The sequence below is a fragment of the Miniopterus schreibersii genome, assembly GCF_964146895.1.
Source record: "Miniopterus schreibersii genome assembly, chromosome: 4".
Taxonomy (NCBI): Eukaryota; Metazoa; Chordata; class Mammalia; order Chiroptera; family Miniopteridae; genus Miniopterus; species Miniopterus schreibersii.
The window spans coordinates 12,294,784-12,322,725 of NC_138105.1; the positions used below are offsets into that span (position 1 = coordinate 12,294,784).

The window sequence follows — 27,942 nt, forward strand, 5'->3', positions numbered from 1 at the left end:
TCACTGAATTAAAAACTCTAGACATTCCAGGTGGATGCGAATGGGGGGGCTGTTTCCTTCAGCCCTTTGCTTCCAGGCAGCGTATGCGTGATGGTTCCTACACAACATTTTTATTTATTTTCACAAGAATCTCACAGGTGGATTTTAGTCATTGTGCATAAATGCCATCCACACTCGCCTTCTTTCTCCTCCTCAGATACACCACGTGGTCTTCACCTTAGGACTCCAGCTCTTGCAGTTTCCTCTACTGGTCAAGAAACTAGAATGGCTAGTTTCTTCTTTCTAGAAATAGGAGTTCAGATATTACCCGTTCAGAGTGAAGATTTCCCTGACAATCCAAAATACAACCACCCCAAATCAGATCAATATATTTTATTGTTTTCACGGTGTGATACCTAAGAATATCTTTTTGTTATTTAATTACTTATTTTGTATATTTCCTCACCACCAAATAAGTGCATATATGTGCACAAGCATCCACACGAATGCACACCCACACCAGCTAGACTAGAAGCCCATGGGTCTTTTCCACTACTCTGTCTCTATGCATAGAACAAGGTCTTGCACATAGAACTGCACCGAGATGCTTCTGATTTTACAAACGCTCACCAATAAAAATTCTTTCCTTCCTTCGAAAACAATTATTGAGCTCCAATTATTTTAAGCATTCCGAGGTGCTGAAGATACAGTGACAACAGAGGCAGGTTCATAGAGCTCACAGTCTTCATTCTTTTCTCAGATACTTGCTGGGTGGAACCTACTGGTTCAGGAACTTAATTAGATCCTAGAAATTTGAAGTTGAGTAAGAGAAGCTCGAGGGCTAATGGGGAAGGAAACGTGTGATTAATGTTGCACAAAAATATGTGTATAACTCAGGGGAGCCCTGGGGAGGGCACATTTATATGAGTGGGTGGAGGAGCGGCAGAGAGGAGGTGGTCATGACCAGGCTTCACACTGGAGCTGACTCTCAGAATTAATAGAAACCCAGAGGGGCATGTGACAGCCAGCAGTCTAAGAACAAGGAACAATGAAAAAAACAGGAGGCAAATAAGAGCTAAGAAATATTTTGAGAAATGAGAGCAATGGTTAGATTCAAATGCAGAAACAGGCTCTAAGGAGGGTTTATAGGCTAAGTTAAGGGTTGTCATATTTTGTGTTCTTGGGGTCCATTAAGATCCCTGGATGTGTAGATTTATAGTTTTTATCAAAGTTAGAAATTATACAACTATTATTTATTCAAATTTTTAAAATTCCCTCATTACTCTTCTCCCAAGCTGCATAAAATTGTCCCACAACTTAATGATGCCCTCTCCAATATTTTTTTGGGGCGTTTCTACCCCCTTCTGTTTTATTTTTATTCATTTTTAATGCTGTCTTAAAGTTTACTTTGTCTTTCCTTTCTCAATTGCTAACCTGCTGTTGATACCATATGGTATATTTTACTTCTCATTTTATTTTACACTTATAAAGTAAAGAGATGAAAGATATATGCACTTTCTTAACATGCTCTATCTTTTCTTTAGCTTCCCGAAAATAAGGATAACTTATTTAATGGTCTCATCTATCAGTTACATATTTTGTGTCATTTCTAGATCTGTTTATATCATTAATGTATTTCCAGATTTAAGTTTCTTTCTTTTTTTCTGTTTCTCTGAATATGACACAGTATAAATTTTACTTTGTTGGACGCTGGATTTTTTTTATTTCTATAAATATTTTTATCTCTGTCCTTGGATGTAGTTAAATTACTTGGAAGTAGGTAACACTTTGGTGATATAAATATAGATAGATAGATATAGATGATAGATAGATAGATAGATAGATGATAGATAGATAGATAGATAGATAGATGTATATATATTCTTATATAACTGTTATTTATTAATATTCTAAACACTGAAGTATGTCAAATATGTAGTAAAGTACAGAAAGCAAAGAACACACACTTGCTCACTAGTCTTATTTACTGCAAGTTAATATTCTTTCAAATGTTTTCATTATGTTTTTTACATAAATAAATTATTATATTTTAATATTGAAGGAAACATAGGACGTAAAAATGTTAGAAGTGGTTAGTCAACACAATATTGAAAAAGAACCAAGTTGGAAGATTGACACTACTTGAATCAGGACTTACTACGAGATCATAATCTTTAAGACAGTATGGTTTGGGCAAAAGGATTAGACAAATATATTAGTGGAACAGACATTGCAGACATAAATATATTAAACTGATCTTTGACAAAGAAGGAAAGGCAGCTCAATGGAGAAAGCAGTCTTTTCAACAAAAGGTGCTGAAACAATTGGACATCCACATGCAAATAAATAAGTAAATAAGTAAGTAAATAAATAAATAAATACATAAATACATAAATGTTATATCCTTTACAAAAATTAACTTAAAATGATTGTAGACCTAAATGTAAAATGCAAAACTATAAAACTGCTGGTAGAGAACATGGGAGAAAATGTAGATAACCTTAGTTTTGATGATGACTTTTTAGACAGAACACCAAGGCATCATCTATAAAACAAAGAACTGATAACTTGGGCTTCATTAAAATGTAAAATTTCTGCTTTGCAAAAGAGAACTGTCAAGATAATGAGAAGGTGAGCTGCTGAAAGGCAGAAAATATTTGTCAAAGACACATGTGACAAAGGACTCTCTTCCAAATTTTACAAAAAAAAAAACATCCACTTAAAATTTAACTGTAAAGAAAGACAAGTATTACATGATCTCACACATATGTGGAATATAATGACCACAATAAAATGACGAATAAAATAGGTCCAGAGACATAGAAGCATGGAACAGACTGAGGGATCTCAGAGGGAAGGCAGGGGTGGGTGGGAAGAGATTAATCAAAGAATTTATATGCTTATATGTATAACCCAGAGGCACAGACAATTGTATCGGGAAGGCCTGGGTGGGGGGACTCACACGTTCTCTCTCCATAGCAGCCATGTGGGCCTAGCAGCTGCCTGGGGTCCACAGCCATGCGACTCTAAGCTTGGGCCTGGGCACAGTGCCAGCCAAAGCACAGCCAGGAACAGATTAAGCTAGCTAGATAGGGACAGAGAGGAAAATGGACTAAGCTTTGGCATGGCACAGAATTTCTAGACACTGATCCAATTTCTGGTCATGGTGAAGACAAGGCTGGACTTTTTCCACACTAGGATGGATGGAGATGAGACACCAGAAACCTGGGGGCAGCCTTCCATTTCTATCCCAATAAATCTTACCACTACACCACAACATCCCATGCGAGGGCCCCCGGAAATGCTTTCCTCGTGACTCTGTGAAAGGGCCCCATTTTTACTGGCAACACCCTGAGCCACTCTTGCAAATTAATTGAGGGAGTTGTGGAAATCCCTGATCTATAGCCAGTGGTCAGAAGCACAGGTGACCACCTGGACTTGGGACTGGCATCTGAAGTGGGAGGTAGGGGTCAGTGTTGTACGACTAGTCCCTTAACCTGTGGAGTCTGATGTTAGCTCCAGGTAGATAGTGTCAGAATCAAGAATTTTAGGGCCCCCAGCTGGTGTTAGAGAACTGCTTCGTGGTATGGAGGAAATGCCCTCTCCCACGCTGAAATTGGAATCCAGAGATCATAAAAAGCCACATACAGTATGATTCGAACTAAGCGACATTCTGGAAAAGTAAAAGTATAGAGGTAGTAAAAAGGTCAGTGATTGTCAGAGGTTCAAGGGAAGAGAGGCATGAAATGCTCGGGGTGGGGGGGGCACACCTAATAGAAATAAGGCCCCTTAGTGGTTATTCACGTTACTAACTCTAGATAGGAGGCTTTCTTGCAGACCGTGGGAATCTGGGGGATGTGCTGCACGAAGAACAGGGCTGTAAAAAGAAATACATTTTAAAAGCGGACCGAGGACAGGACATGCTTTGACTTGGTTGCTTTGCCTGGACCCTGACCCCTCTCTGGGAGTTTGTCTCGGGGACACTGACCGTCCTCCGGGCCCGGAGCGGGCTGAGCTCTTTGTAACATCGTAGATTAGCCACCCGGTTATCAGACTCCGGGCTCCTGAAGGCCAGGCCGCAGGCCCTACGCCCCCTTTCCCCAGAGCAGAATTTCCAGGGTGACTGCCGGCGTTATTGGAATAAACGCTCAGACATGACTCAACCCTGTCTCTGCTTAATTTGGATCAGGTATTGACAGGTGGCCCAGACTTGTTTAGTGTCCAGTATCAAATAGGCAGAGCACAGGGGATTTTTAAGGCTGTGAAAGTATTGTGTGTATATTATAATCATAGATACATGGTGCTACATTTGGCAAAACCCAGAGAACGTACAACACAAAGAGTGATCCTTATATTAAACAATGGGCTTTGCTTAATAATGACTGTGGATGTTGATTCTTTGACTTGAACAAATGTAGCCACCTGGTGGGGGATGCTGATGGTGGGGAAGAGGTGAGGATATATTTAGGACCTCTCTGTATTTCCAGCTCAATTTTGCTATAAACTTAAAAGTGCTCTAAAAATAAAGCCTATTCACTTAAAAGAAGGTAAATTATGACGGAAACTAAAGACAAAACTAAAAATAGTTAGAAGCTCCAGTTTTTCTCAATAAGGCTACTGAGCGTATTTTCAGGGCTGTTTCCCTAGAATTGGAAGATATTTCCTTTCAAAACTATTATTATCAAAGGCGTATTTCCTTATAGGTACATGACATGGCACCTCACAGTATTTCTAGAGATTTCATACGCATTATATGTATTCATTTTTTTCTAAAACAACATCTGTGAAGTCTTACCATTATTGCCATATGACACTTTTGAGGCTTAGCAAGTATGATTTAACCTAACATTGCTCATAGGAGCCAAACCAAAGCCATCTTCTAACTCCAAATCCATCTCCTTCCCTGGGCTCAGCACCCCTGGGGAAAGACTGACAGACTGTGGATAGCCCAGATGTGCCAAGAGCACAGACAGAGTGACTTCTAATACAGATAGGGTGTATGGTGGGGGCAGAGGTTGCCAAGGCCCGCACTGAGGAGGTGGCATTTGAGCTAGAGGAGCAGAAAAAGAAATCCATGAAAGCCCGTCCGGGCATGGCTCAGCGGTTGAGCGTCGACCTGGGATCCAGGCGGTCGGTGCTCGATTCCGGGTCAGGGCACATGCCCGGGTTGCGGGCTTTATCAATGACTCTCTCTCCCTCTCCTTTCCTCTCTCTGAAATCAATAAAAATATATTAAAAAAAAAAAAAAGAAATCCATGAAAAAGAAGGCTTACTCCCTTTTGCCACCTTTTGGTTCATCCGTCTACTGGCCTACACATTTCTCTCAAGCAGAGCTTCCGTCTCAAGGTGTTTTTCCCGTGTCATACTCCCCCTAGGCAGCATGACACGGGTCCTTCAAACCAGGCACATGAAGAGCTTATGAGAAAGTAGAAGCAAAGCTCTTCCCAGATTCTAGGGTTTGGGGAGCAAAATGCTTGGCGTCAGAGAAGTGGGAAAGCAGTCATCTGCGGTGACGTGTTCATGAGACTCCGCAGGTTTCACTTGCATAAAAGAGCATAAAGGTTTTCAGTAAGTTCCAGAAATGAACCTATAATTAGTTATGACTCCTGCAGGAAGGGTTCACCTCCTCTCGAAATAGTGAGTGAGAAAGTAAGAAAGTATTTTGTGGCGTCTGTTTAAGTTCATAAAACTGTTCTGAAAGCATTGCACATCCAATAAAATTATTACCACAACAACCAGTTGGGTTTTATTGGGTGAGCAGTTTTATGCACAAGGAGAACTTGAGGACTGTAGTTATTAAGTCCAGCTATTCACATGGAAAATAAAATAGTTCAGGTTTAAGTGCCATTGTTGCTCTGACCTGAGACCTGTGTGGTCCCCCTCTCACCGCTGCTTCCCTTTCTCAGCAGATGATCTTACACACCTTTTCAATACTGTATTAACTATAATCACCATGCTGTACGGTAGATCTACAGAATGCATTCATCTTATCCTGATAATCTTATCATTGAAGCCTATGCCTTTTGACCAACACCCTCTCATCTCTCCCTCCGACCCCCATGTCGACTCCTGGCAACTGGCCTTCTTCTCTTGGTCCTATGACTTCGACTTCTTTACATTCCACATGCAAGTGAGATGGTGTAAGCACTTTTCTGTGTCTGGCTGCAACACTTAGCATCATGTCCTTTAGGTTCAGCCACGTTGGCGTAAATAGCCAGATTCCCTTCTTTTTTATGCTGAATAATATTCGATTGCATATTTTCTTAAAGTAATTAGGGAGGCTGAGGTGACTCTATGGCCTTCAATTCAGTAAGCAAACCCGAAACTAAGCCAGAATCAAAGCCACCAAATCTGAGGAAACAGAACTTCAGAAACCTAATCATGAACAGCCAACCAGGCTTTCCCAAGGAAGGTAACCGGTGAAGTGAGAGCCAATCAAAGACTTTTTTTTTTTTTTTTTGCTTTTTCCCCTCATGTCTTCTTTATAAAAAATCCTTTCCCCTTACTTCTGATGGCATTCCTAGCTACTTTCCATTCACAGCTGGGTGATTCGAATAGATGTTTGCCCAAATAAACTTTTGTCAATTTCAATATGCCTCAGTTTATCTTTTAACAGTATATATGAAAATTTCTTTATTCATCTGTCAGCGAACAGTTGTTTCCATGTCTTGGCTATCCCGAGTAATGTGGTAGTGAACACAGGAGCTCAGATATGGTTCTGAGGTCTAGATTTTAGTTCCTTTGGGTACATATCACTTGGTATTTCTGTTTTTAATTTTTTGGAGAATTTCCATACTGTTTTCTGTAATGACTTTCCTAATTTACAATCCCACAAACAGTGCACAAGGGTTCCCTTTCCTCCACATTTTTACCAACACTTGATACCTTTTGAATTTTCAATAATAGCCATCCTAACATGTGTGAAGCAATATAACTGGATTTTGATTTGCATTTCCTAATGGTTAGCGATTTTAAGCACTATTTCATTTCCTTGTTGGCTATTTGTATGTCTTCTTTGGAAACATGTTTATTCAGTTCTACCCATTTTTTAATCAGAGTTTTTTAGTTGTATATATTGTTTATATATTTTAGATATGAACCCTACCTATTTAATATGGTTTGCAAATATTTTCTCCCATGCCACAGGTTGCATTTTAATTTTGTTGATCATTTCTTGCTATGCAGAAGCTTTTTAGTGTGATGTATTTCCACTTGTTTAGTTTTGTTTATGTTGTTTGGTGTCAAAATCACTGTCAAGGCCAAAGTCAAGGAGCTTTTCCCCTATGTTTCCTTCTAGGACTTTTACAACTTTAGGTTTTATGTTCAAGTCTTTAATTCATTTCAAGTTAATGTTTGTGTATGGTGTATATGGGGAATCCAGTTTTTCCAAGACCATTTATTGAAGAAACTAACCTTTCCCACTATGTATTCTTTTAAATTTTTTTAAAATTAATTAATTAATTTTTTATTTAACTTTATTGTTGAGAGTATTACAGATGTCCCCCATTTTTCCCCCATTGCCTCCCTTCACCTTGTTCCCGCCCCACCCACCCACCCCCAGGCCTTTTCCACACTATTGTCTGTGTCCATGGGTCATGCATAGATGTATATAAGTTCTTTGGTTAATCTCTCCCTGCCCCTACCTCCCCCCTTCCCTGTGAGATTTGTCAGTGTGTTCCATGCTTTCATGTCTCTGGCCCTATTTTGTTTGTTGGTTTATTTTGTTCATTAGATTCCACATATACATGAAATCAGGTGATACTTGTCTTTCTCTGACTTGGGGCCTTTGTAGAAGACTGGTTAATCACATGTGTGTGAGTTCATTTTGGGACTCTCTATGCTGTTTCATTGACCTATATGTCCATTTCTATGTTAATATCATACTACTTTAGTATAGCTTTATGATATAATTTGAAGCCAGATAATGTGACATAACCGGCTTTGTTCTTTCTCGGGGTTGCCTTAGCTATTATCATTTTTGATTCTATATGGATTTTAGGATTGTTTTTTCTATTTCTGTGGAAAATGCCATTGGAATTTTGATAGTTTTTGCATTGAATCTGTAGAACAGTTTAGGTACTCTGGGCATTTTAACAATATTAATTCCTCTAACTCATAAACACAGGATATTTTTACATTTATTTGTATTTTCAATTTTTTTCATCAACGTTTTAAAAAGTGACAAAAAAGGTCATTATATAATGATAAAAGGGTCAATTCATCAAAAGGATATATATTATAAATATACCAGGTGGGGTATAAGTAGTTTTATAGTTACTCATATAGAAAAAAATACTATAGTTAATAAATAAAATGCAAGAATAAGCCTTGTGCTTTTCATACTCATAACTATAAATATATTTTTGCCCCACCTTGGATATGCACCTGACATTGGATCATCTGAATATATAAACCAAATATTAATAAAATTTTAGGTAGAAATAGACCACAGTACAATAATAGTAGGGGACTCAATATTCCACTTTCAACAATGGATAGATCATTCAGACAAAAAGTCAATAAGAAAGCACTGGATTTGTACTATATTTTAGGTCAGATTGACCTAAAAGGTGGACCAAGTGCACACAGAACATTCTCCAAAATGGATCATATGTTAGGCCCAAAACAAGTCTTAACAAATTCAAGAAAATTAAAATCATTCCAAGAATCTTTTCCAATCACAATGACATGGAACTGGAAATCAATAACAGGAGGTAAACTGGTAAACATCCAAATAGGTGGAAATTAAACAACACATTCCCCAAAAACCAATGGGCCAAAGGAGAAAATCAAAAGAGAAATTAAAACAGCTTGAGACAAATGAAATGGAGACACAATATATCAGAACTTATGGAATTGTACTTTATTATCTGCATTATTTTAGTGTACACATCTTATCAAATCTGAAGGATAACTGTAGTGAGCTAAAATGGGCCATGGAATGATACTCCTTTTATATTAAGTTAGTTCTAAATCTTTCAAACTAAAGCAGGAGAAATCTGTTCTACTTATTTCCCATTAAGTCAAACTACAGAACTGAAATGAACCAGAATTGTGTAAAGTCACAGATGCTAACTCTGGAAAAGACAAAAAGAAAGTCAGAGAAAGACAGAGAACATTTTGATGAATGCCTAGTTCGGGGTTATTAGCCCCTTTGAACCAGATTTTCTCAGGCTAAAGCTGTAGCCCTGCAACAAAATTAACATAATTGTTCCTCTGTTAAAAATTATGACATACACATGTAACCTTCTTTATATATTTGCCTAAGTATTATTGAATTATGAATACTTCTATTTCTGATGTATCTAAATTTATAGGACTAATCCCTCCAACTCGACACTTACATCCAAGTTATTCCAGTTACTATGATTATGTGATAGGAAGTTTAAGAATATGGAATTGATGGAACCCTCTTGAGTAAATCCAGACTCTGCAACTCACTGGCTCTAAGATCCTGGACAAATCATTTATATCTCTCTACCTCAGGCTCCTCTTTTGTAAAAGGGGACTACAACTTCAGCTATTGATGAATTTAAATGTGATAATGTTTGTGTGCTTATCACAGGTCACATAGGAAGAACTCAGTAAACAGATCAGCTAAACTTATTAGTGGTGGCTTATTTCAAGCTTTGTCTTAGTTTCCATTTTCTCTGGCCTTTTCTTTCCTGTTGTTCCCCTTTTCATCTTAGAGTGTGTTTGTGTGGTCCACACATTTGAGTATTTCACTTCAAGAGACCTTCACTTTGAAGCCCCCAGACAAGCCCCCTTCACTCAGCCCCAATCACTGACACGCCACATCATTTTTGCAAGGAATTTAGCTTCAGAAGACCAATAGAAGGAGACTTACTGAGAAAAGTGTGACTTGGCAACAGTTGGTGTGGAAGGAAAAATGCATGAGGACAGAGTTAATAGTTTGGTATGACCTCGTTTTGACAATGTTCCCATTGTTATCTGAAGACATGGGTGTTCAGATCAGATAGATTGTTGTGTTTCTTTTTGCTTTGAAGAGAAGTGTACAAACCATACTTGAGACAGTATGTTCTGTCCTGGATTTCACAATAACAAGGAACAAAAACAAGATTACGAATATTTGCTCCTCCTGGCAGAGTCTCTCTCTCTCTCTTTTTTTTTAAATCATTAAAAACATTTTCATTAGTGAAAATTTTTAAACCTCAAGCAATGCTAGAATAATTTTGTGGAGAATCCCTAAAAACCCAACACCTAGATTATACCATTAACATTTTACTATACTTGTTTTTTAATGTATCTACCCATCTGTCCATTAATCCATCTTTGATGCAATTTAAAGTAAATTGCAGGCATCAAAACCCCTCTTTCTAAATGCTTCACTCTGCATATCATATTTAAAACCATATGTTTACATACTTTTCTTTTGATGTGAAGTTTGCAAACTATGATATGCATAAATCTTATACGTGTTTTCACTGAGGTTTGGAAAAAAGTATACAACTCTGAACCAAAACTTCTGCATTTCAACTGTTGATTTTTTATATGTGACTTGCCTCTTCTATCTAAGAAACATAAGATTTCTGCTCTTCTGAAGTTTATCCCCAAAGACTAGCTCAGAACTAGACAAGTATTTTGATCACTTGCTCAGTTAAGGCTCCCGAAAAGAGCCATGAAATAAATGGTAGAGTCTTGAGATGTGGATGAGAGATTTGTATAAGGCAGAAGGGATAGGCAGAGTGGCAGAAGGGGGCAGAGGCATTGCAGGCAGCAGAGGGTGAAGCGATGGAAATACATTTTTTGCTTTCACAGCCAGCAGGAACCTGGCCTGGCTGGAGGAGACCCTTCCAAACAGGAGAGAGGAGTAGGCCATGCAAAGGGACAATACTTTTAAAGATGTTCAATGACTCACTTATCTAACCGCATGTGGTCCTCCACATGTTTACCTGAGAAGTAGCTAAGTTACTTCAGGGGGTAGAAACAAGGGAGAAAAGGGCTTAATTTCCCTCGTAAGCATGAAATTTAGTATACAGTAGTCCCCCTTATCCGTGGTAGTGTCAGTTACTGTGGTCCAAAAATATTAAATGGAAAATTTCAGAAAGAAACAGTTGCTAAGTTTCAAATCCTTCACTGTTCTGAGTGGTGTGATTAGGTCTCAAGCTGTCCTGCTCCCTCCCACCCAGTTCGTGAATCACCTCTTTGTCCAGTGTATCCACACTGTGTGCTTCCCACCCTCTTACTAGTCGCTTAGTAGCAGTCTCAACTCTCAGATCGATGGTTGGAGGATCTCAGTGCTTGTGTTCAAGCAACCTTTATTTTACTTCATAATGGCCCCAAAGTGCAAGAGTAGTTTAAACTTTATCATAGATATCTTCCTATAGGAAAAAGCATAGTCTATATAAGATTCCACACTATAGATAGGCATCTACTAGGGGGTGTTGAAATGTATCCCCTGCAGAAAAGGGAGGAGGACTATACAGATAAAAAGGACAGAAGAAAAAACACTTGATGAGAAATGTTTAAAATGTTAAATGAACAGAAGATAGACTTATTTTATTTTATTTTATTAATTTAAAATATGTTTTTATTGATTTCAGAGATAAAGGGAGAGGGAGAGAGATAGAAACATTAATGATGAGAGAGAGTCATTGATCGGCTGCCTCCTGCATGTCCCCTACTGGGGGTTGAGCCCAAAACCCTGGCATGTGCCCTGACAGGAAATTGAACTGTGACCTCCAAGTTCATGGGTCATGCTCAACCACTGAGCAACACCAACTGGGCAGAAGATAAACATTTTAAAACCGATGTAAATACTGAGACAAAGAACAAAAATATCCTGATCAGTGAAGGCAGTATTATGCTGAAACTGCTGACAGAACATAGTGATAAAAGCTACTGATTTTTGAGCTCATTGCGTATCAAAGACTATTGAAGTGCTTGCATGCATCATTTTCTTAATCCTCATGATACATTTACAATGTAGATACTAGTGTCCCCATTTTACAGAGGAATAAATCGGAATTCAAAGAAGTCAAGTGACTTGTTCAAATGAACATAGCTTTTGTCAAAAGCCATGACTCACATTCTGGTCAGTGTGATCCACCCTCCTATCAGCGCCTTACCCTAACTATGTATTGTGTGGACATTTTTGCCAGCAAGGTAAATAGTCGTTAGGCATGGAAAAGCACACATCCCACACTTAAAGGAGTGGAAAGTATATATTTTCCCTAGCATGACCTAATTCACTCCTTGGGTTTTTATCTAAATATCAGATGCATCCCTAAGTTTGGTTAGGTCCTTTCAATGAGATACATGAATGGTAAATGTCTATTATGCATAAAATATAATTGAGATTTTCTTATAAGGCAGAACTATGATCTTAATATATATAATTAACACAGTTTACTCATCAGAATAGAAGCAAAAATCTTACCAATAACTACAAAGTCTTTCATGGTTTGAGTTAATTATTCTCAGACCCTATCTCCAATTATTTGTCCACTCACTCACTCCACTCCAGTCACATTGCTTCCAGGATGAACCTTGAACAAAGAGGCATGCTCCAGGTAGAAGGATTGTGTTCTAGCTTTAACTTTTATTCTTCCCCAAATATTGGTTCAGCCAAATCCCTTCTCTCCAAGTCTTCCTAATAAGAACTCCTCTAACTGCCTGACTTAGTTCAGCAGTTGGCCATCGCCTTCCCCAAGCATCACTACTCCGTGTACTTGTTCACTATTTTTGTCTATTTCTCCCTGCTGGTATGTAAACTCCATTAAGGGAGGGATCTTTTGTTCTTTTCATCCCCACCCACAACTGTATCCCAAGCACCTTGAGCAGAGCCTGACACAGAGTAGGCACTCAGTCAACGCTTGTGGATAGTTTCACCTAGTAAATGCAGTTAGAGACGTCTTCTGTGTGAGTTCTCCCAGGAAGGTGTTATTTGTAAGTACACACTTTACACCATGAAAGTACTCAAAGGGAGACCTAGCCCCCTGACTTCCATCTGGATTACTCAGAATAAGGTATTTATATATCCAACTTGTCTTCAGAAGATTGAACCAGCTACGTGGAGACTGAGTGGGCTATCAAAGGAGCTGTCTTGTGACCTTGATTCTTCTACTATCTGTAGCATTTTTCTTCGGCAATAACTAATTAGACTTTCTATGGGCCTTAAGATTCCTTACGTTCCATCCAGTTCTCTTTTTCCATGATTAAGATCAATTGACTGCTTTCTTTCAATGTACACACTTTTACAGACTTTGCCTCTATTCACTGTTGATTGGATATTTACTATTTATTTATTTATTTTAAATATATTTTAATTGATTTCAGGGATAGGGGAAGGGAGAGGAAGAGAGAGAGAGAAACATCAATGATGAGAGAGAGTCAACAATTGCACGCCCCCTACTGGGAATTGAACCCACAACCCAGGCATGTGCCCTGACCAGGAATCAAGCTGTGACCTCCTGGTTCATAGGTCGATGCTCTGAGCCATGCCAGCTGGGCTAACTGTTTATTTATTCACTTTTTTTTTTTGTCTGCTGGACTCTATGATATTCCTTGGAAAACAAATAATGCATGGGTTCACATAGGATATAGTCCAAACCCACCAATTCATAGAGATGTAAAGCTATGGTCCAGAGAGGATAAATGTGTTACTTTTATATAAAATACTTTCCCCCAAATTAGGAAGAACTAATATTACTTCCCCTAAGTCTCATATAAGAGATAGTGTAAAAGAAAATTCTTCATTATCCACATGGGAATTCCAAGAATAAGAGAGGACAAGGGATTTTCTCAAGATCCCACAGTGACTTCATGGTTCATTTAGATCAGAAAAAACAGATCTTTTTATCCATATTTATGCCAGGTTAATTATTCCATAATCTATCTGTATGGTTTCTTTATCTCAAAGTAAAAACATGAGCCAGACTTCTGCAGAATTTATTTTATTGTTAAGCAAATCGAGGAAAAGAGATATATATTGAGCTCCCAAAGACCCAGGCAGAGAAAAAAGTGGGTTTTTTTATAAATTTAAGAGATCTGCTAGAGAAAAATCAAAGCAGAAGCAAGGAAGGAAGGCGGAGAGAGCTGGCAGGTCAGCACAAAACGCTGGCTCGGATTCAGCATTTTCCATAATGCTTTAGGTTGATCTTCCCACCACTTTTCCTGTAAAAGAGAAAAACAAAATATGCTCAGTGCAATATCATTAGTATTCGTCGCAGATGCTGGACAAGGTTTAGCTATGTCATGGTTATGTAATCATTTGATTCTACAGGTATCCATGTGGACAATTTGGCAGAAGTTAATTAAATTCACTCAGAGGTGACATCTGTCCTAATTACAGAAAGCATGAATCTTAAACAAACAAATTCAATTAGACTTAGACCTTTTGATTTCATTTGTTTCTTCTCTGAGAGTAAATATGTATACACCTGGAAAAGGTAAAAGTGACAGGAGAAATCACAGCAAAGAGACTGCAGTGTCACAGTTCTGTCCTGATGGAAGAAGGGAGAAGTTAAACCAAATATTCAGGCATTTGGCATTTGACAGCAGACCGCATATTTCGGGCTTCTCAGCAATGAATGTCCATCATATCCAATCTCAACTTTCCCTACTGCCCTTATCCTGGGAAAAGTTTGGCATTAATTAGCCAGGTAAGTTATATATAAATGTAGAAACATATTTATTATGCATTGATTCAATATTTATTCATTGAACTCTATGTGCTCGGCCCTGCTATTATTGATAGGGAACTATAGAATCCCTGTGCTTAGGAATTTTACAGCAAAACTGAGGGAAATTAAGACATTCATAGAAGAAACTCTAATACAAAGAAAGGATGGCAGTGGGGGAGATGTGAGGTTGCCTTTAAAGAGAGATAGAGTTCCCTTGATGGTAGAGCAATCAGGCTAAGAGATTGATTGATTGAGTAAATTTTTATTAATTATAAACTATGTCACATCGGGAAGCTCGCAGCCTATTGGCTAAAATTACAGCATGTGTTCTGCTCCTTTTAAACACGTAAGTTCAATAAATACTGGCCCTCGACAGAACCTTCCTAGTATACTGTCTGTAAAGTTTGAATAGTCTGGATAACATAGGATGATCCTCTCCTCTGTCCTTTTCATCAGACTAAAAGAGAGGGATGAATGAAAACTGGTGCCTTAGCAACACAAACTTTGGTATGAAATAAAATGTTTGAAAATAATGTAGCTAAAGTAGTGTTTTTATTGCTAATAAGTTTTCTCACAATATTCTCATGTTTTGATTTTGATGAATTGTCAAGCTCTTAACTACATTGCTAAAAATGTATTCATTGTTTCTCAAATTAATAATAATAAGAAAACATAAATTAGATAAAAATTATTAAAATTTTTAGTTAGAAATAAATGGAAAAAAAATAGGAAAATGTGCCAAAGTTTCTTAAAGATGTATAATTTCTTAAAAATTTTTCTGAAGATGAATCACATTTAATAATTATAAAGGAACAACGACTATGCTTTCAAATAATTTATTATGTAAATTTTGGGGGGTTTTGACTGATTTGTCTTCAATCCATTTACCTGAAGCTTATTTCTTTTATCTCTATGGGTGAGTATGAATAGGAATTTCTAGACTATCTCAAAGAAAGCGTCTGTGCCTTATTCTGGAAGTTTGTGTTTGCCGGGACAGGTTGCCGAGTATGACACTTACTCTGCTGCCTTGCAGAAGGCACACTTATTGCCGTATGTCTGGCCATCAGAGCCACAGTGGGGGTTAGATTCCCGAGTGCAGTAGACCTTGGGATCCTTGAAATCACCACAGTCAACCTACCAAAATAAGCACAGTGACACAGACATTAGTGCATCCTGTCTAATGGACTGTTCTGCACAATAGAAGCTTTAGACAGCAAACTTAAAATTATATATATAAACACACACACACACACACATATATATATAATAAAGCTATATATACAGGGTGTCCCCAAAAATGTATACAAACTTTAACAGTTGATAGCTCAATTTTGAAAATGAAATGTATTTAAATAATCACTGCCTTTATAATTATTCAAGGTGTGTATATACATTTTTGGGGACACCCTATATAGTAAATGTATATAAATATTCATATGTTATATACAAATATATAAATTTTTATTTATATAAAGTCGTATATAATATATAAATATTTTTATATATTTATTTGTTTATATATGTATATGAAATTATATGCATAGAAATGTATTTTTATAAAATTACATCTCTCTCTATATATATATTTGTGATGTAAAGCTTCCTGAAATAGAAAATGGCCTTCCTTGTCTGTTTGTCTAGAATGTTTTAAACATAACAGACTTTTTCTTACTACCTTATAAATGCAAGGAGTAAGGCACATATCATAGGTATAACTTCTTGCTCCAAACACTAAATTGTTTCAATGGAGAGTAGTGTTTGGTCTTTGTGACACTTTTTTTTTTTTTTACTGTATTAACATAACTCCTGTATGTTATAAAGATACGAGTGATCTTTGCAAGGAGCTTCCAAATGTTATATGATGGCTTGTTAGTTTTCCTCATGGCTGCTACATCTATTTATTCTCTTGAAAACAACACTTTAATGTCTTTCTATTAACTTACTCTGTCTTAGAATCTGTAGTACTTGAACTTCTGTGACTAAGTTGCTCTATTTAGGATTCTAAGGCTGTGCCCAGCCTTGGTGAGAGCACGTGCTATGATGATTAATGACCATTGTCACGGACTCAGTAGAAGGATTGGCCGTAGCACCTGTGTAGCTAATATATATGCCCTCAGTTATAGCGGTTTCTCAGAAGTAGCCTGGAGTTTTAAAATTCTTCTCAATTCAAAGTCAATTGAATCAAATTACATTCAAGTCATTTTATTCCAGGGTGTAGGCAATGCACAGCAGGTAGAACCAAACTTTCCCAACTGTGAACTATGTGGAATGAACCACCATTTAACATGAATAGAAGGCCATCCCTTACCCCTCTCCTAATCCATTAATAATGTCTTATGTTTATCAATTGCTTCATAATATTCAAGCCATGTAGATTAACTCAGTTGAGTCTCACAATAACCCTGAGATGCACGTAGAGCAATATTATATTAAGCAGCTTATGGAAGTGAATATTGATCCTCAGGTTAATTAAGTACCTTCCCAATTAAGTACACAACCAGGGGGCATCAAAACGAGTGCTCGAACATATTCCTTCTCGTTGCTGATTCCAACTATCTACTGGGGTTGATTTCCAACACATTCTCATTGAGAGAAATAAAGACCAAGGTTACAATGTACCCTTGGCCACACAGTCAGGACAAGTAGGATTTATTGAAATGCCTTATTAAGGATTTGTGTGGGCACAGATAAGAGGAATCATATCTTTGATAGGTTAGCAAACCGTTATATGCTGACAAAGCTCTCTGAAGGTTTGCATGGGGGACAGCTCAGCAAGAGTCATACAGTTGAGTTACAAAATATTACCACATACATCAGATTTAAGGCACCTGAGGCTATTCAACACACATTGTCAATGAAATTTCACATTTTGTATTACTGAGGTTGGGTGGGATGGTGTTTATCAGAGATCTTAGGGCTTGGTTGGATAGAAGATATCTAAGTTTTTTATAGTTCCACCTACAGTCTCGCTTTTTTCTCACTGCTCTTAAAGATAACTCCGTCCTTTCATACTACTTCTGGGATAGTAATTTTTAGGGCACCTCCGTCAGAGATATGTGTGTCTCTACAGTCAGGTCAGTGAGGAAAAGAAACAAAAGTCTCTTACTTTAAAGAGAAGCCTTCTCAAGCCACCTCTCCCTTGCAATGGGCCCTCTGATCTTGTGATCCAGGCTCTTTTGTCCTTCAGAAAGCAGATATGGAAGTGGAACTTGGGGAGGACATTCACTTTGAGAGCTTCTAGACCCCACCTCCATCCCCAAACCCACTTTTCCCCTTCCACTGCCTCCTGGGAATGAGCCTAGAAAGGGCCAAGGATTTCCAAAAAAAAAAAACTAAATCAACCAAATGGTATATGAACAAACTTCCTTAGAACGTAGATACATTTCGCATTTCTAAATCTCCATGTCTTTCAAGGATCCCTGACATAGCTGAAGGGCCACATTTCAGAGCTTGTCCTGCCTTCACCATTGGCTGGTTGTGTTTTCTCGGACAAAGCACTGACTATCTGCACCTCAGTTTTCTTAATCAAAGCTTTTTTAAATACCAGGTGTCATACTTCATTCCCAGGGTTGTTATAAAGATCAGATGTGGTCATATAAGAGTTGTAGAAGGTCCGTGTGGAATGTTTGAAGTAGTCTTAGACTAGGCATGCAGAAAAGCAGATTCTTACTGGAGACCTGCTCTAGCTGTAGCTCTTACCACATTTTGGAAGGAGCTTCACACAAGTGTTCGGTACCATTAGGCTAGATGATTTCTAAGGACCCTTCCAGCTTGGATAATGTGAGATTCAGCAGTGACTTATTTCAGCAAGGTGGCTTAAATCAAGCGAAGTTCTTAATTCTTCAATTGGGTGTGAGAAATAATGACGATTGCCCCAATGCTTCTTTCCCTTATAGCTAGAGGCCCCTCTTTACCCCCTTCACTCCCTGTGTGAGAAGTTTTAGCTTGGTGACTGGGGACAGAATGGGGCTACTCTCTGAGAGCACCGGATGTTGGGGAAGGTGAAGAATGCCTTTGCGGAGCCAGCCAGAAGTCCTTTCTGTGAGGCAAACAGCGAGGCAGGAGAACATCAGAATTATCTAGTTGGACTAGAAAGAGACCACACCTGTCAACTTGAGGGGAAGTCGGCTAAGAATGGCATGCTTTTCCTCTGCCTAAATTTCCTCTCCCCTTTTGTATTTTTATTTTGGTCTCCTTTAGATAGAATACAAACAACTGGTTTCTTAGTGGACACCAAAAAGCAGGTCTAGCCCAAGGGTGAAAGGATTATCTTTCCCCCTTAAAGTGTCCTCCATGAGACCCCAGAGAGCTGAAATCTCTTGAATCTATTTAAAATGCCCCAATGCTCTATAATGTTGGGGGATTGTCCTGGAGATGGAATTAAACTGATTTGGGTTTGAATTTTGCTTCTTCCACTTACTACCTGCAATATCTTGTGCAGACACCTGACTGCTCTGGGTTGAAATTTCTTCATATTTAACAGGGTCTGGCAGTACCTGTCTTCTAGGGTTTGGGGAATGATAAATCCTTTGAAAACACTCTGTAAAGTTTTGAGTATCATGTGGAGGATTGATATGAACACTAACAATGTAAACTGTTTTATATTCTAGAATTTTTGGAGCCCATTATTTCTTACCCTATTTAATGGGGGATTTTGTTTTCTTTTGTTTTGTTTTTTTTAGTGTTTTTTTAGATGGATGTTGGCTTTAACAAGAGCTTCCACTTATTTCCTTAGTTCAGCTTCCAGAGACTACTAGTAGGTACTTGGGTGCCAATGTTTAGTATCAGCCTGACCCCTTGTGGTTCTTCAAAGAACTGTGCCTGCAAAAATATTCTGGAATACAGGGACATTTTCAGTACCCAGATCAGTCATCTAATGGTAACTACAAAATCATTTAACTTTTTTGGAAAATAAGCTTATGTGATCACAAAAATTAACTAAGGGGTCAAGATCATTGGTATTTCACTTCTACAAATAAAGCCAACAAAAATTTGCAAACACACACCTCTAGGGTGTAGGACTTCGTCTACTTTTCCCTTTACTGCTACCCATGTGGTTACATCAGCTCCTTTTAAAATCACTCCAGTTTTCTAAATGCCTCCCTGACTTGGTTTCTCCTTTCCTTGCGTTCCTACCCCCTCCACACTACCAAAGCGGCTCTACAAGATGACTCCAGATACACCAGTGGCTGTTCCTAAAATGTTCATGACTTTTTATGACATGTTGCTCCTTTCTCAAACTCTTTCCTGACTTCTGTAGTATGTCGATACTCTGGCTCTCCAACAATTTCTTCTCTATTCCTTTTATCATCTTTTTAATTTTCTTCCTGAGTATTCACTATGGCCATTTTTTGAGAAAACTTTATATACTTGATTTTTTCTTTCTAAAAACATATATATTCTCAGATAATACTGGCGAGTCTTAGACATTTTTTTCCTTGTGTCTTTAACAAAATTTCAAACTCTAATTCCTATTGATCAGAAGCGTATAGGACCAACTTTAGGTAATAATTTAATTCACAATGCTCATTTATATATAGTGAATGATTCTAAAAGTATCCTTTTAAGATCTATAATTTAGACTACTAACTATAATCTACCATCAGATGCTTCAGCACGGAGAGACTTCTTGGTCTGCATGAGTGGAATGACTTAAGTGCTGGAGGAAATCTTTCTTCCTTTCTTTTTAGCAGAACCAGACTTGAGCAGGCATGCTCTGAAGGTTAGTTTCAACTTTTTCTGTCTGTCTTTGGGACTACCACCATCCTTCCAGCCATAGAGAAGAGAAATGGTAGCCTTGATGCCATCTGAAAGATGAAATCTTCCCTCCCCTGTCTCTTTAAGTGGGAAAAAGACAGTGGTCTTGGCAAGGCAGGCTTGGCTCATACTGATTCAGACACCTAAAGTCAGGTGGAGCTTTAGAGATCATTGAATCTAAATTTTTACTTTAGAGATGTGGAAACAAAGGCGATGACAGGGAGAAGACATCCTTGGATCACACAGCCAGTAAGTATTCAGATTAGAACTCATGTACATTGTGTCTAAAATATTTGAGCAAAGACAGTGCTCCCCAGCACTGGGTAATTATTTAGAATACAGATTCAAAACTCCCACCTGTGTGATTGTTATTTAGTAAGCCTGGTATGGCCCTGGCAATCTGTATATTTAGCAAGCCTTCCCAGTGACCCTAAAACAAACCCACCATGAGACTCAGGCCCAGCCCAAGGAATAGAATTGGTAAGTAGTAGATTTTAAATAAACTTTAGAAAACACTGAAAATCTGGGAAACATTAAATATCCTGGAAATCAAACCCTAAGAAGGGAAGAGACTTGTGTATTGATGAGAAAACTGGGATTAAATTCCACATCTTTTCAACCTGTGTGCAATAGTCTTATATTTTACTACATAGTGGGCTCCAAAATGGGATGGCTGGATCTCAGGTCCTTTCCTTATTTGTTGGTTTTGACATTTAACATAGAGTGTGCTGCCATATGTGTTCAAACATAATAAGAAATCAATTTTAAGAAGTACAACGTTACATACAAAGACAAACACATCCGTGTGTGTTGCACACACACAAGTGCACACACACATATTGTGAGTTAATTGCAGGGCATGATCCTTTGTAAGATGCACTTCAATTTCTGAGATTTTAAAATTGGAAGAAAAAAAGTCTTATGCAATAGAGTGGGTATACCAGAGTTGGAAAAGGTTTTCAACTCTTTTGCCAACATGAAGCAGTTGGCAGTAGTGCCTGGAAACTTTCCATGTCACGGGTTCTTGGGCACAGCACGGATAATGAGAATGATTGCCAAGATCAAGTAGAAATGTTCTTTCTATATGGACACAGGAGCAGGACTGGCTGGGCAACACCACTTATTTGTAGTGTCTTTTGATAGTTAGAACAAGCAGTCTGGAGAAAAGTTGGTGTATTAATTTGAAAAAATACCAGCCAGACAATGAAGATGATTTGTGCCCATTCCAATTTTTAGCCCAAATTATATTTAAATTTGGGGGAGCCAGCCTATGTGTACTCAAGACAGAGTAGTAAACAACCTTTTCTGTTTTGTTTTTTTACAGTAAGCAACTTTTTTTTCTACTCTCCTGACCTTATTTCTACAAAGGAAATAATAGTCTCTGCTAATTATTAGTGAATAACTAATCCTTTTATAGTTTACCAAATGCCTCCACAGAGTTTGTATAACTTCAATCTGACTACAATTTTGTGAGGTGAGTAAGACTATTGCTTTTTTTACAGTTGTGGAAATTGCAGCTCAGAAAACCGGAGTAACTTGCCCAGGATCTCACAGTGAAGGCAGGATAGAGTGAGGGTTACCGTAGATTCACCCTATTTTTATTTATAGTTACTTTACTTTAACAAAACCTGAGAATGGGTGTGTAGGCCCTTTCAGCTCATTGAGAAATTGGAGTTAAAAAATGAATTACTTCCACTGATGCCTGCATTTCTACTTGTTCATTGGTTTTGCTCTTTTGCCCACAGACAAACCTCTCTTTGGCCCAGGAATGCCAGCCAAACACCACCCAGCTCTGAGGAAGAGATAAAAATATGCACTGACCTGATCTCCTTGACTGAAGACACCTGGGGAAAGAAAAAACACAAAATCTGAACATTGTCATTTCTGAATGTGCAAAAAGTGGAATTTGCAAAATAAGGAAATCCTCAAGGCTGGAATGATACCCATTCTTGGTTCTTGGTCATCTCAGCAAGTTATGGATGGTTGTTTGATTTTTTATACCTGTTCACTTCTTAGGGAGCAGTAGACACTTTGGAAGTGATGAAAGGGGATGGACGAAGATGAGGGCATATTTCTTAGAGGTTGTTGGGGGGGTGAGGGAAAATTGTTTCAAAATCTGGAGATTCATGTTGGAGTTCTGGCCCAGTTACTATTCACTCGGAATGACTTTCTCATCTCTGATCTTGCTTTGGAAAAGTTGGGTTAGAAAGTCTCCTCTGACTTTGACATTTCCAGGTTCAGTGCATTGTCTTTGTTACAGGTGGTTCGGGAAGAGATTGACTTTGTTATTTGTTCTCTGAGGTCAAAATTGTTTTTCTGCCCTCTGCACTCAGCTTTAAAGACTTGGCCCAAATATAGACTGGCAAGGACAAGTCGTTCTCGGTTCTGTGACTCATTTCTCTTACTACCTCTCTCTAAATTCCTGAAAGAGGGAAGAAATCTATAAATACAGTCATGATTCTTTCTCTCCCTCCATCTTTATGGTTATGTCTGTGTTTTTAGGTTGTGGCTAATTAGTTCAATGGCTTCAAATACTGACATAATAAAAGCATTAGGTTCAGTTCTGCTGAGCTGAATTCCGGTCATCTCTGTGGAACTCCTAATGCAGGTGACACCTCCTACGTTTAGCCAAAAGCCTCCTTGACAACAGAAAGTGTGTGAGTAAGTGTCAGCACTTGAGGGAGGACAACTGGAAACGCCTTAAAGTACATTCTCTATTAATGGGGCTGAGGAGAGAACAGGGCTTTTAATTTTGAAATAAAGTTGATGACCATCTACTGTAGTGAGTACCAACCATATTGCAGCAGTGTTATTAAAAATATAGATTTTTACAACAATCACTTGGAAATTCCATTACATAAGACCAAATAGGGCCTGAAAGTCTATATTTTTGTAACCACTGTAAGTGATTTTTATGACCCAGGAAAACTTATTATTACAATTCTCAACCATTTTTTCACTGTACAAATCTTTGATCAGAAGAGGAGAGATTTTGCCCACTGTCTTATATGTAGGAACTATCAAGGCAGAAGGGAGATTAACATCAGCAATGCATGAGTTCAATATAGTGGTCCTATTATTAAATTTTAATAATGTCAATATTAATAGAGATTTGTTAGACTCTTACTATACCCCATCTACTATGTAAAGCACTTTGCATGCATTTTATCATTTAATTCCCTACATAAGGATATTCCTTTTATATTTCTGTTTTATAGATGAGAAAAAGACTCAGAAAGATCCATAAAATGAAAATGCCAGAACTGAAAATCAACATTAAGACTCTTAGCCATTAGCCTTCCCAAATACCGATTTATCAATGAAGGACAATGTCTTGGTAAATTGTCTTGGTACACAAGATCCAGTTAAAAGATCGTAAAGAGAAGCAATAAGAGGATATTAATTAACTTCTGAGAGCACCTTAGCAAAAAAAATTTAACACAGTCACATCTATTTTTACGCCATCTCAGCAGGTGACAGAAAAATTGTTTTGTGTTATTTAGCTTTATTAGTCAAAATTATTCCATAATATCACAGTTATCCTTTATCCAACTTTTTCATATTTCTAAATGTATTTGTTCATGTAAATATAACCAGTTTCCAGAGAACAATTATTTCTTTATCTATTCAATCTCATTGAAAACTTGTTGGTTTTGCATGTTCAGGAGTTTAAAACCTCTGATACCACCCCACCTCCCCCGCCCCATTCAACAACTTCTGTCACAGAAAATTATAGATCAGACATGGAAGGTCCCAGGACACAGTCTTATTTCTAGAACTCCATAAATGAGAGAATATCTCAGAATGCTGAGCTCTGTCTCCAGCTGGCACAGTCATAAGTGGAAGAGAGGAGTCTAGGCCTTGGGTCTAGAGACTCTAGAGTGTGCTGTGTCTATGACAACAGAATGGAGTGGAAAAATAAAGAAGGAAAGAAAGAGATACAGTGTCCCTGTTCACTCACATGGCCCTGTGCTGGAAAACATCAGATCAAAGTACAATTGTCCCTTGAACAATCCTAATTGATAGAATACATGATTTTTGCTCATTAAGGTGGCCAAAGATATTCCCCCTTCTTGAAGAACTGTTGAGTTCCCAACAGCATATATGCTTCAGTATTCTAAGATTGGATAACGTTTTTCTGAAGGATTCTCTAATTAAGTTTCTTTTTCTCCCTTATTTTAATTTTGAGTTGCAGTTGCTATATAAGAATACCTAGTACGGGGAAGTTTTCCTGTGTCCTAGAAAGGCAAGCTAATATTTAAAACGAGCCATCCCCTCGCTAGTTTTGTGGAGCAAGCATAAACTGTGATGTCTAGAAGGCCCAATTAAATCCCAAATTCTACTTACGAGTTGCAAGTCCTTTGGCAATTTTCTTATTTTTTTTTTTTTGTGCCACAGTTTTCTTATATGTAGAATGTAGATAGAAATATCTTGCTGTGTGCATTGAACATAATGCCTAAAAGCCCTTAGAACATGCCTAGAATATAGTATATGCTCAACAAATAAAAGTTATTTTTATCATTATTACCATTTTGATCATTACAATCATTATGATGACCTCTCAGAATTGGTCTTTTATATCAAAATTGTCAGAGTTTTGTAATATGGTGGGCAAATACACTTGTCATTTCCAGTTCAGCATAAATATTGGATTTCAAAGTTAAAGAAAAAACTCACCTGAGAAAAAGCAGAAAAGAGCCAGAGAGAGGAGCAGAAAGACACCTGATATTTTCATGGTGCCAGTTAGCTCACTCAGTTCAAGGCTGTTCTGTCCTGCTCAGGTTCTCTGTCAAGACACTTCTCAGAGCACTGAAATGCTCACACTCACACATATATATAGAGAGGCATGAGGGAGTTGGGACATTCTCAAGCCATAGGCAGTCCTGTACACTGCAGGCATTTATTATGTCCTGTGACCAATGTAAAGAGCTGTTTCGTGGTTCCCATCAATCTTAAAATTAGGACAATTATGTGAGTCGCACCTTAGCTCTTATTAATAGAGGATGTCATTTTCCCCTGCTTAGCTAGATTTCCCTAACAACCAGTGCATCCTCCCTGCTCTTCCCTTGACAGTTTCGCTATGTTAAAGGGATGAGTCACTGGTGGGGCCACACTTGATGTCTACGTCTCCTTCAGACAGGTCCTGCGTGTCTGTGGTCCAGGTGCAGAACCTCAGAGGAATGGAATCTTGGGTGTAACTTGGATTTTCAGAGTCCACATCATCCAAGATGTACCTGAAAATGATTGGTATTCTACATTTGTCATCAGAACTGCATCAGTAAAAGCATTTTCTGGGCAGAAGTCAGTCTGTTAATTTTAAAAATCATTATTGTAGTCAAATGGCTGGGCTCTTCCATTTTAAAGTCCAAATGAACAAGGGAGGCAATGTCCATTTCTTTTTAATTTGTAAAAAGTAAATTATTAATTTTAAAATTTACTGAATTGAGGAATATTTAATATTTCCTCCTTTTTCTGCAAAGTAGAAAAGTAGTTATAGTAAAACTCTTTATGTTTTAACTCCTTGAGACTATGCTTGTCTACAAGTTAGATGAATTCCGTTAACTATCATGGCCAATTTAATTGAGAGACAGAGCAAAAGGTGGGATGCCATAGCTTTCCTTGGGAAAACAAAAAATAAATAAACAATGGTTATAGTGATAATGGCAAAGTCTGTCTCAAATCATAGTCAGCTACTTAAAATATCATGAAAAATATATAATAATTAAAAATATGGGAAGAATATACAAAATGTGCCCAAGTTAAATACAAGTGATTAATGCAATGTTGTACAAATAACTCAGAAATTATACACCTAAATACCTGGTTTCCTTTTAAAATAGCCACTTTGAGAAAATATATACATACTTTAGATATTGCTCACTTTTCTTTAAGACATTTGTTTTCTTTCGGGAAATTACATATTTTAAAAAATTTTAATTTGATTTGTCTCAAAATTGAGGATGAATTTTCTGTCTTTGAGAATGGGGAATATATTTTATTTAATTTTACAATCAAAAATATGTACTGTTTAATAAAAAAAATGAAGCATGATGGTGATAAATATGAGACTTTTTAAAGTTGCTTCTCTGATGATTTTAAAAGACCTGGACTTAAAGGGCAGAGGAAAAAGGGGACAGAGGAGCACAGATGGGAAAGAGAGGACAGGAATGAGAGAAGGAAACGTACGTGCTTGGCAACTGTTAAGTGTCTTCATTCTCCCTGCTGTGATGACATACACACACACACACTCACAGATGCGTAATCCTAAAGTTATTTACAGAAAATTATAGGTCAGATGCTAGACACTAAAAATGTCAAAGACACCACAGAACAACCTTAAAAATTGTATTGGAATTTTCCTTGAACACTTTACGGGAGGAGTAGTCTGGGAACATTCAGAAAACAGAATAATTAGGGAATTGCTTAAGGAAAGCTACGGAATTTTCACATAACACTTTTGTCTGCTTCCCATGACCTTTAATTATTTTGACCCTGTTAAATGAGACAATATAAAGAGCCAGGTTTGGAAACTTGACGTCATCTCCTAAGCTTGGGCTTAGGGACTGCTGCCTTCCTCTGGCATCCTCACCCCACTCCCAACGCCTCCACCTCCCCTTTGCCTTCTCCGCTTCCTTCCCCTTTGTGATCAGAATAGACGGGAAGTCTACACATAGCCCCAAATGGCAACAAATTCAAAAGCATTAACAAATAACAAACACTCCTCCTGTAACAGCAGGAGTCCATGGCAGTCCATCACCAAGTCCTCAGCAGCCTTCCTAAAATTTGTTTCAACTCTTCCCAAAAGTGTCATTTATGGGAGTTGCTTCCCACCCTTTGCCCTAAACTCTCAAACTCATTGTTTGCCTAAATGGGATTCTCTCTCTCCGTCTTCCAGTCTCTCCTTCCCCCCCTCCCCCCTCCCCAAGAGCTTTTCTTCAATAGGCGTTTTTGATAGAATGATGCTTATGTAGAATGATTCTAACCCATTTTTTTTCTGAAAGGTTTCCGTTCTTTTTTTTTAATTTTTTTTCCCCTACATTTACCTTCCTCTCCATAACAAAGCTTGGGAGCATGGATAGCAAAACAAGTACTGAGTCTGGGCAGGTGCTGAGGAGAGAATATTTTATCACAAGCATATATATTTTCAGAAGATTGGTACTTTGAATAAATGTTTTTGTTAGGTTTCTGAGATTATATTTTCCAAGTACAGTTTACCATATAAACCTGATATATTTACTCACATGTTTGTAATATTTTACCGCTCGGGGTCATATACACAAAACCATCTACATTTTTAAGAGTAATTCTGATTCCCTAATTATGGGGGTATGAGATTCTTTTGCACAGTTGAGGGATTTTTAAGGGTACCTTTGATTCTATAATTTTACTGCTGAGTCTACAATATCTGCCTATTGAGGTGCAGCTTCATTGCTATTAGAAAGCTTAGGTCAGGACCCAGGGACATACATATACATGTTGACATGTTTTAACATTTTATCCATTCATACAAATTTCCCCCCAATGTTGCTCATAAGTAGTGTGAAATGTCACTTCTCAAGCA

General features: G+C 37.8%; 1 protein-coding gene and 1 long non-coding RNA gene across 3 annotated transcripts in view; one reads left to right on the forward strand and one right to left on the reverse strand.

The window, feature by feature from the left end:
- LOC308556140 overlaps window positions 1-27,942 on the forward strand; it is a 76,816-nt gene that overhangs the window by 46,895 nt on the left and 1,979 nt on the right. The window contains exon 2 of the long non-coding RNA XR_013998679.1: window positions 22,127-22,363. This is a non-coding gene — a long non-coding RNA (uncharacterized lncRNA). The remainder of the gene's footprint in view (window positions 1-22,126; window positions 22,364-27,942) is intronic.
- LOC308556136 (serine protease inhibitor Kazal-type 6) lies at window positions 13,890-25,169 on the reverse strand. 2 transcript variants are annotated; one of them, XM_081135248.1, is made up of 5 exons: window positions 25,059-25,169; window positions 22,203-22,225; window positions 17,731-17,805; window positions 15,643-15,758; window positions 13,890-14,115 (listed from the first exon to the last, which is right to left on the reverse strand). In XM_081135248.1, the coding sequence occupies exons 1-5, from the start codon at window positions 25,114-25,116 to the stop codon at window positions 14,070-14,072; spliced, it is 318 nt and encodes a 105-aa protein (XP_080991374.1). In that variant the 5' UTR covers window positions 25,117-25,169; the 3' UTR covers window positions 13,890-14,069. The 2 variants fall into 2 exon arrangements, with proteins under 2 accessions (XP_080991374.1, XP_080991375.1); XM_081135249.1 differs by lacking the exon at window positions 17,731-17,805.

Coding starts and splice junctions, on each gene's coding strand:
- LOC308556136 (XM_081135248.1), bottom strand. CDS start 25,116: ATGAAAATATCAGGTGTCTTTCTGCTCCTCTCTCTGGCTCTTTTCTGC. Junction 17,806..22,202: donor TCTTCAGTCAAGGAGATCAG/GTCAGTGCATAT, acceptor TGCTTTCTGAAG/GACAAAAGAGCCTGGATCAC. Junction 15,759..17,730: donor TGAGAAGGCTTCTCTTTAAA/GTAAGAGACTTT, acceptor TTATTTTGGTAG/GTTGACTGTGGTGATTTCAA.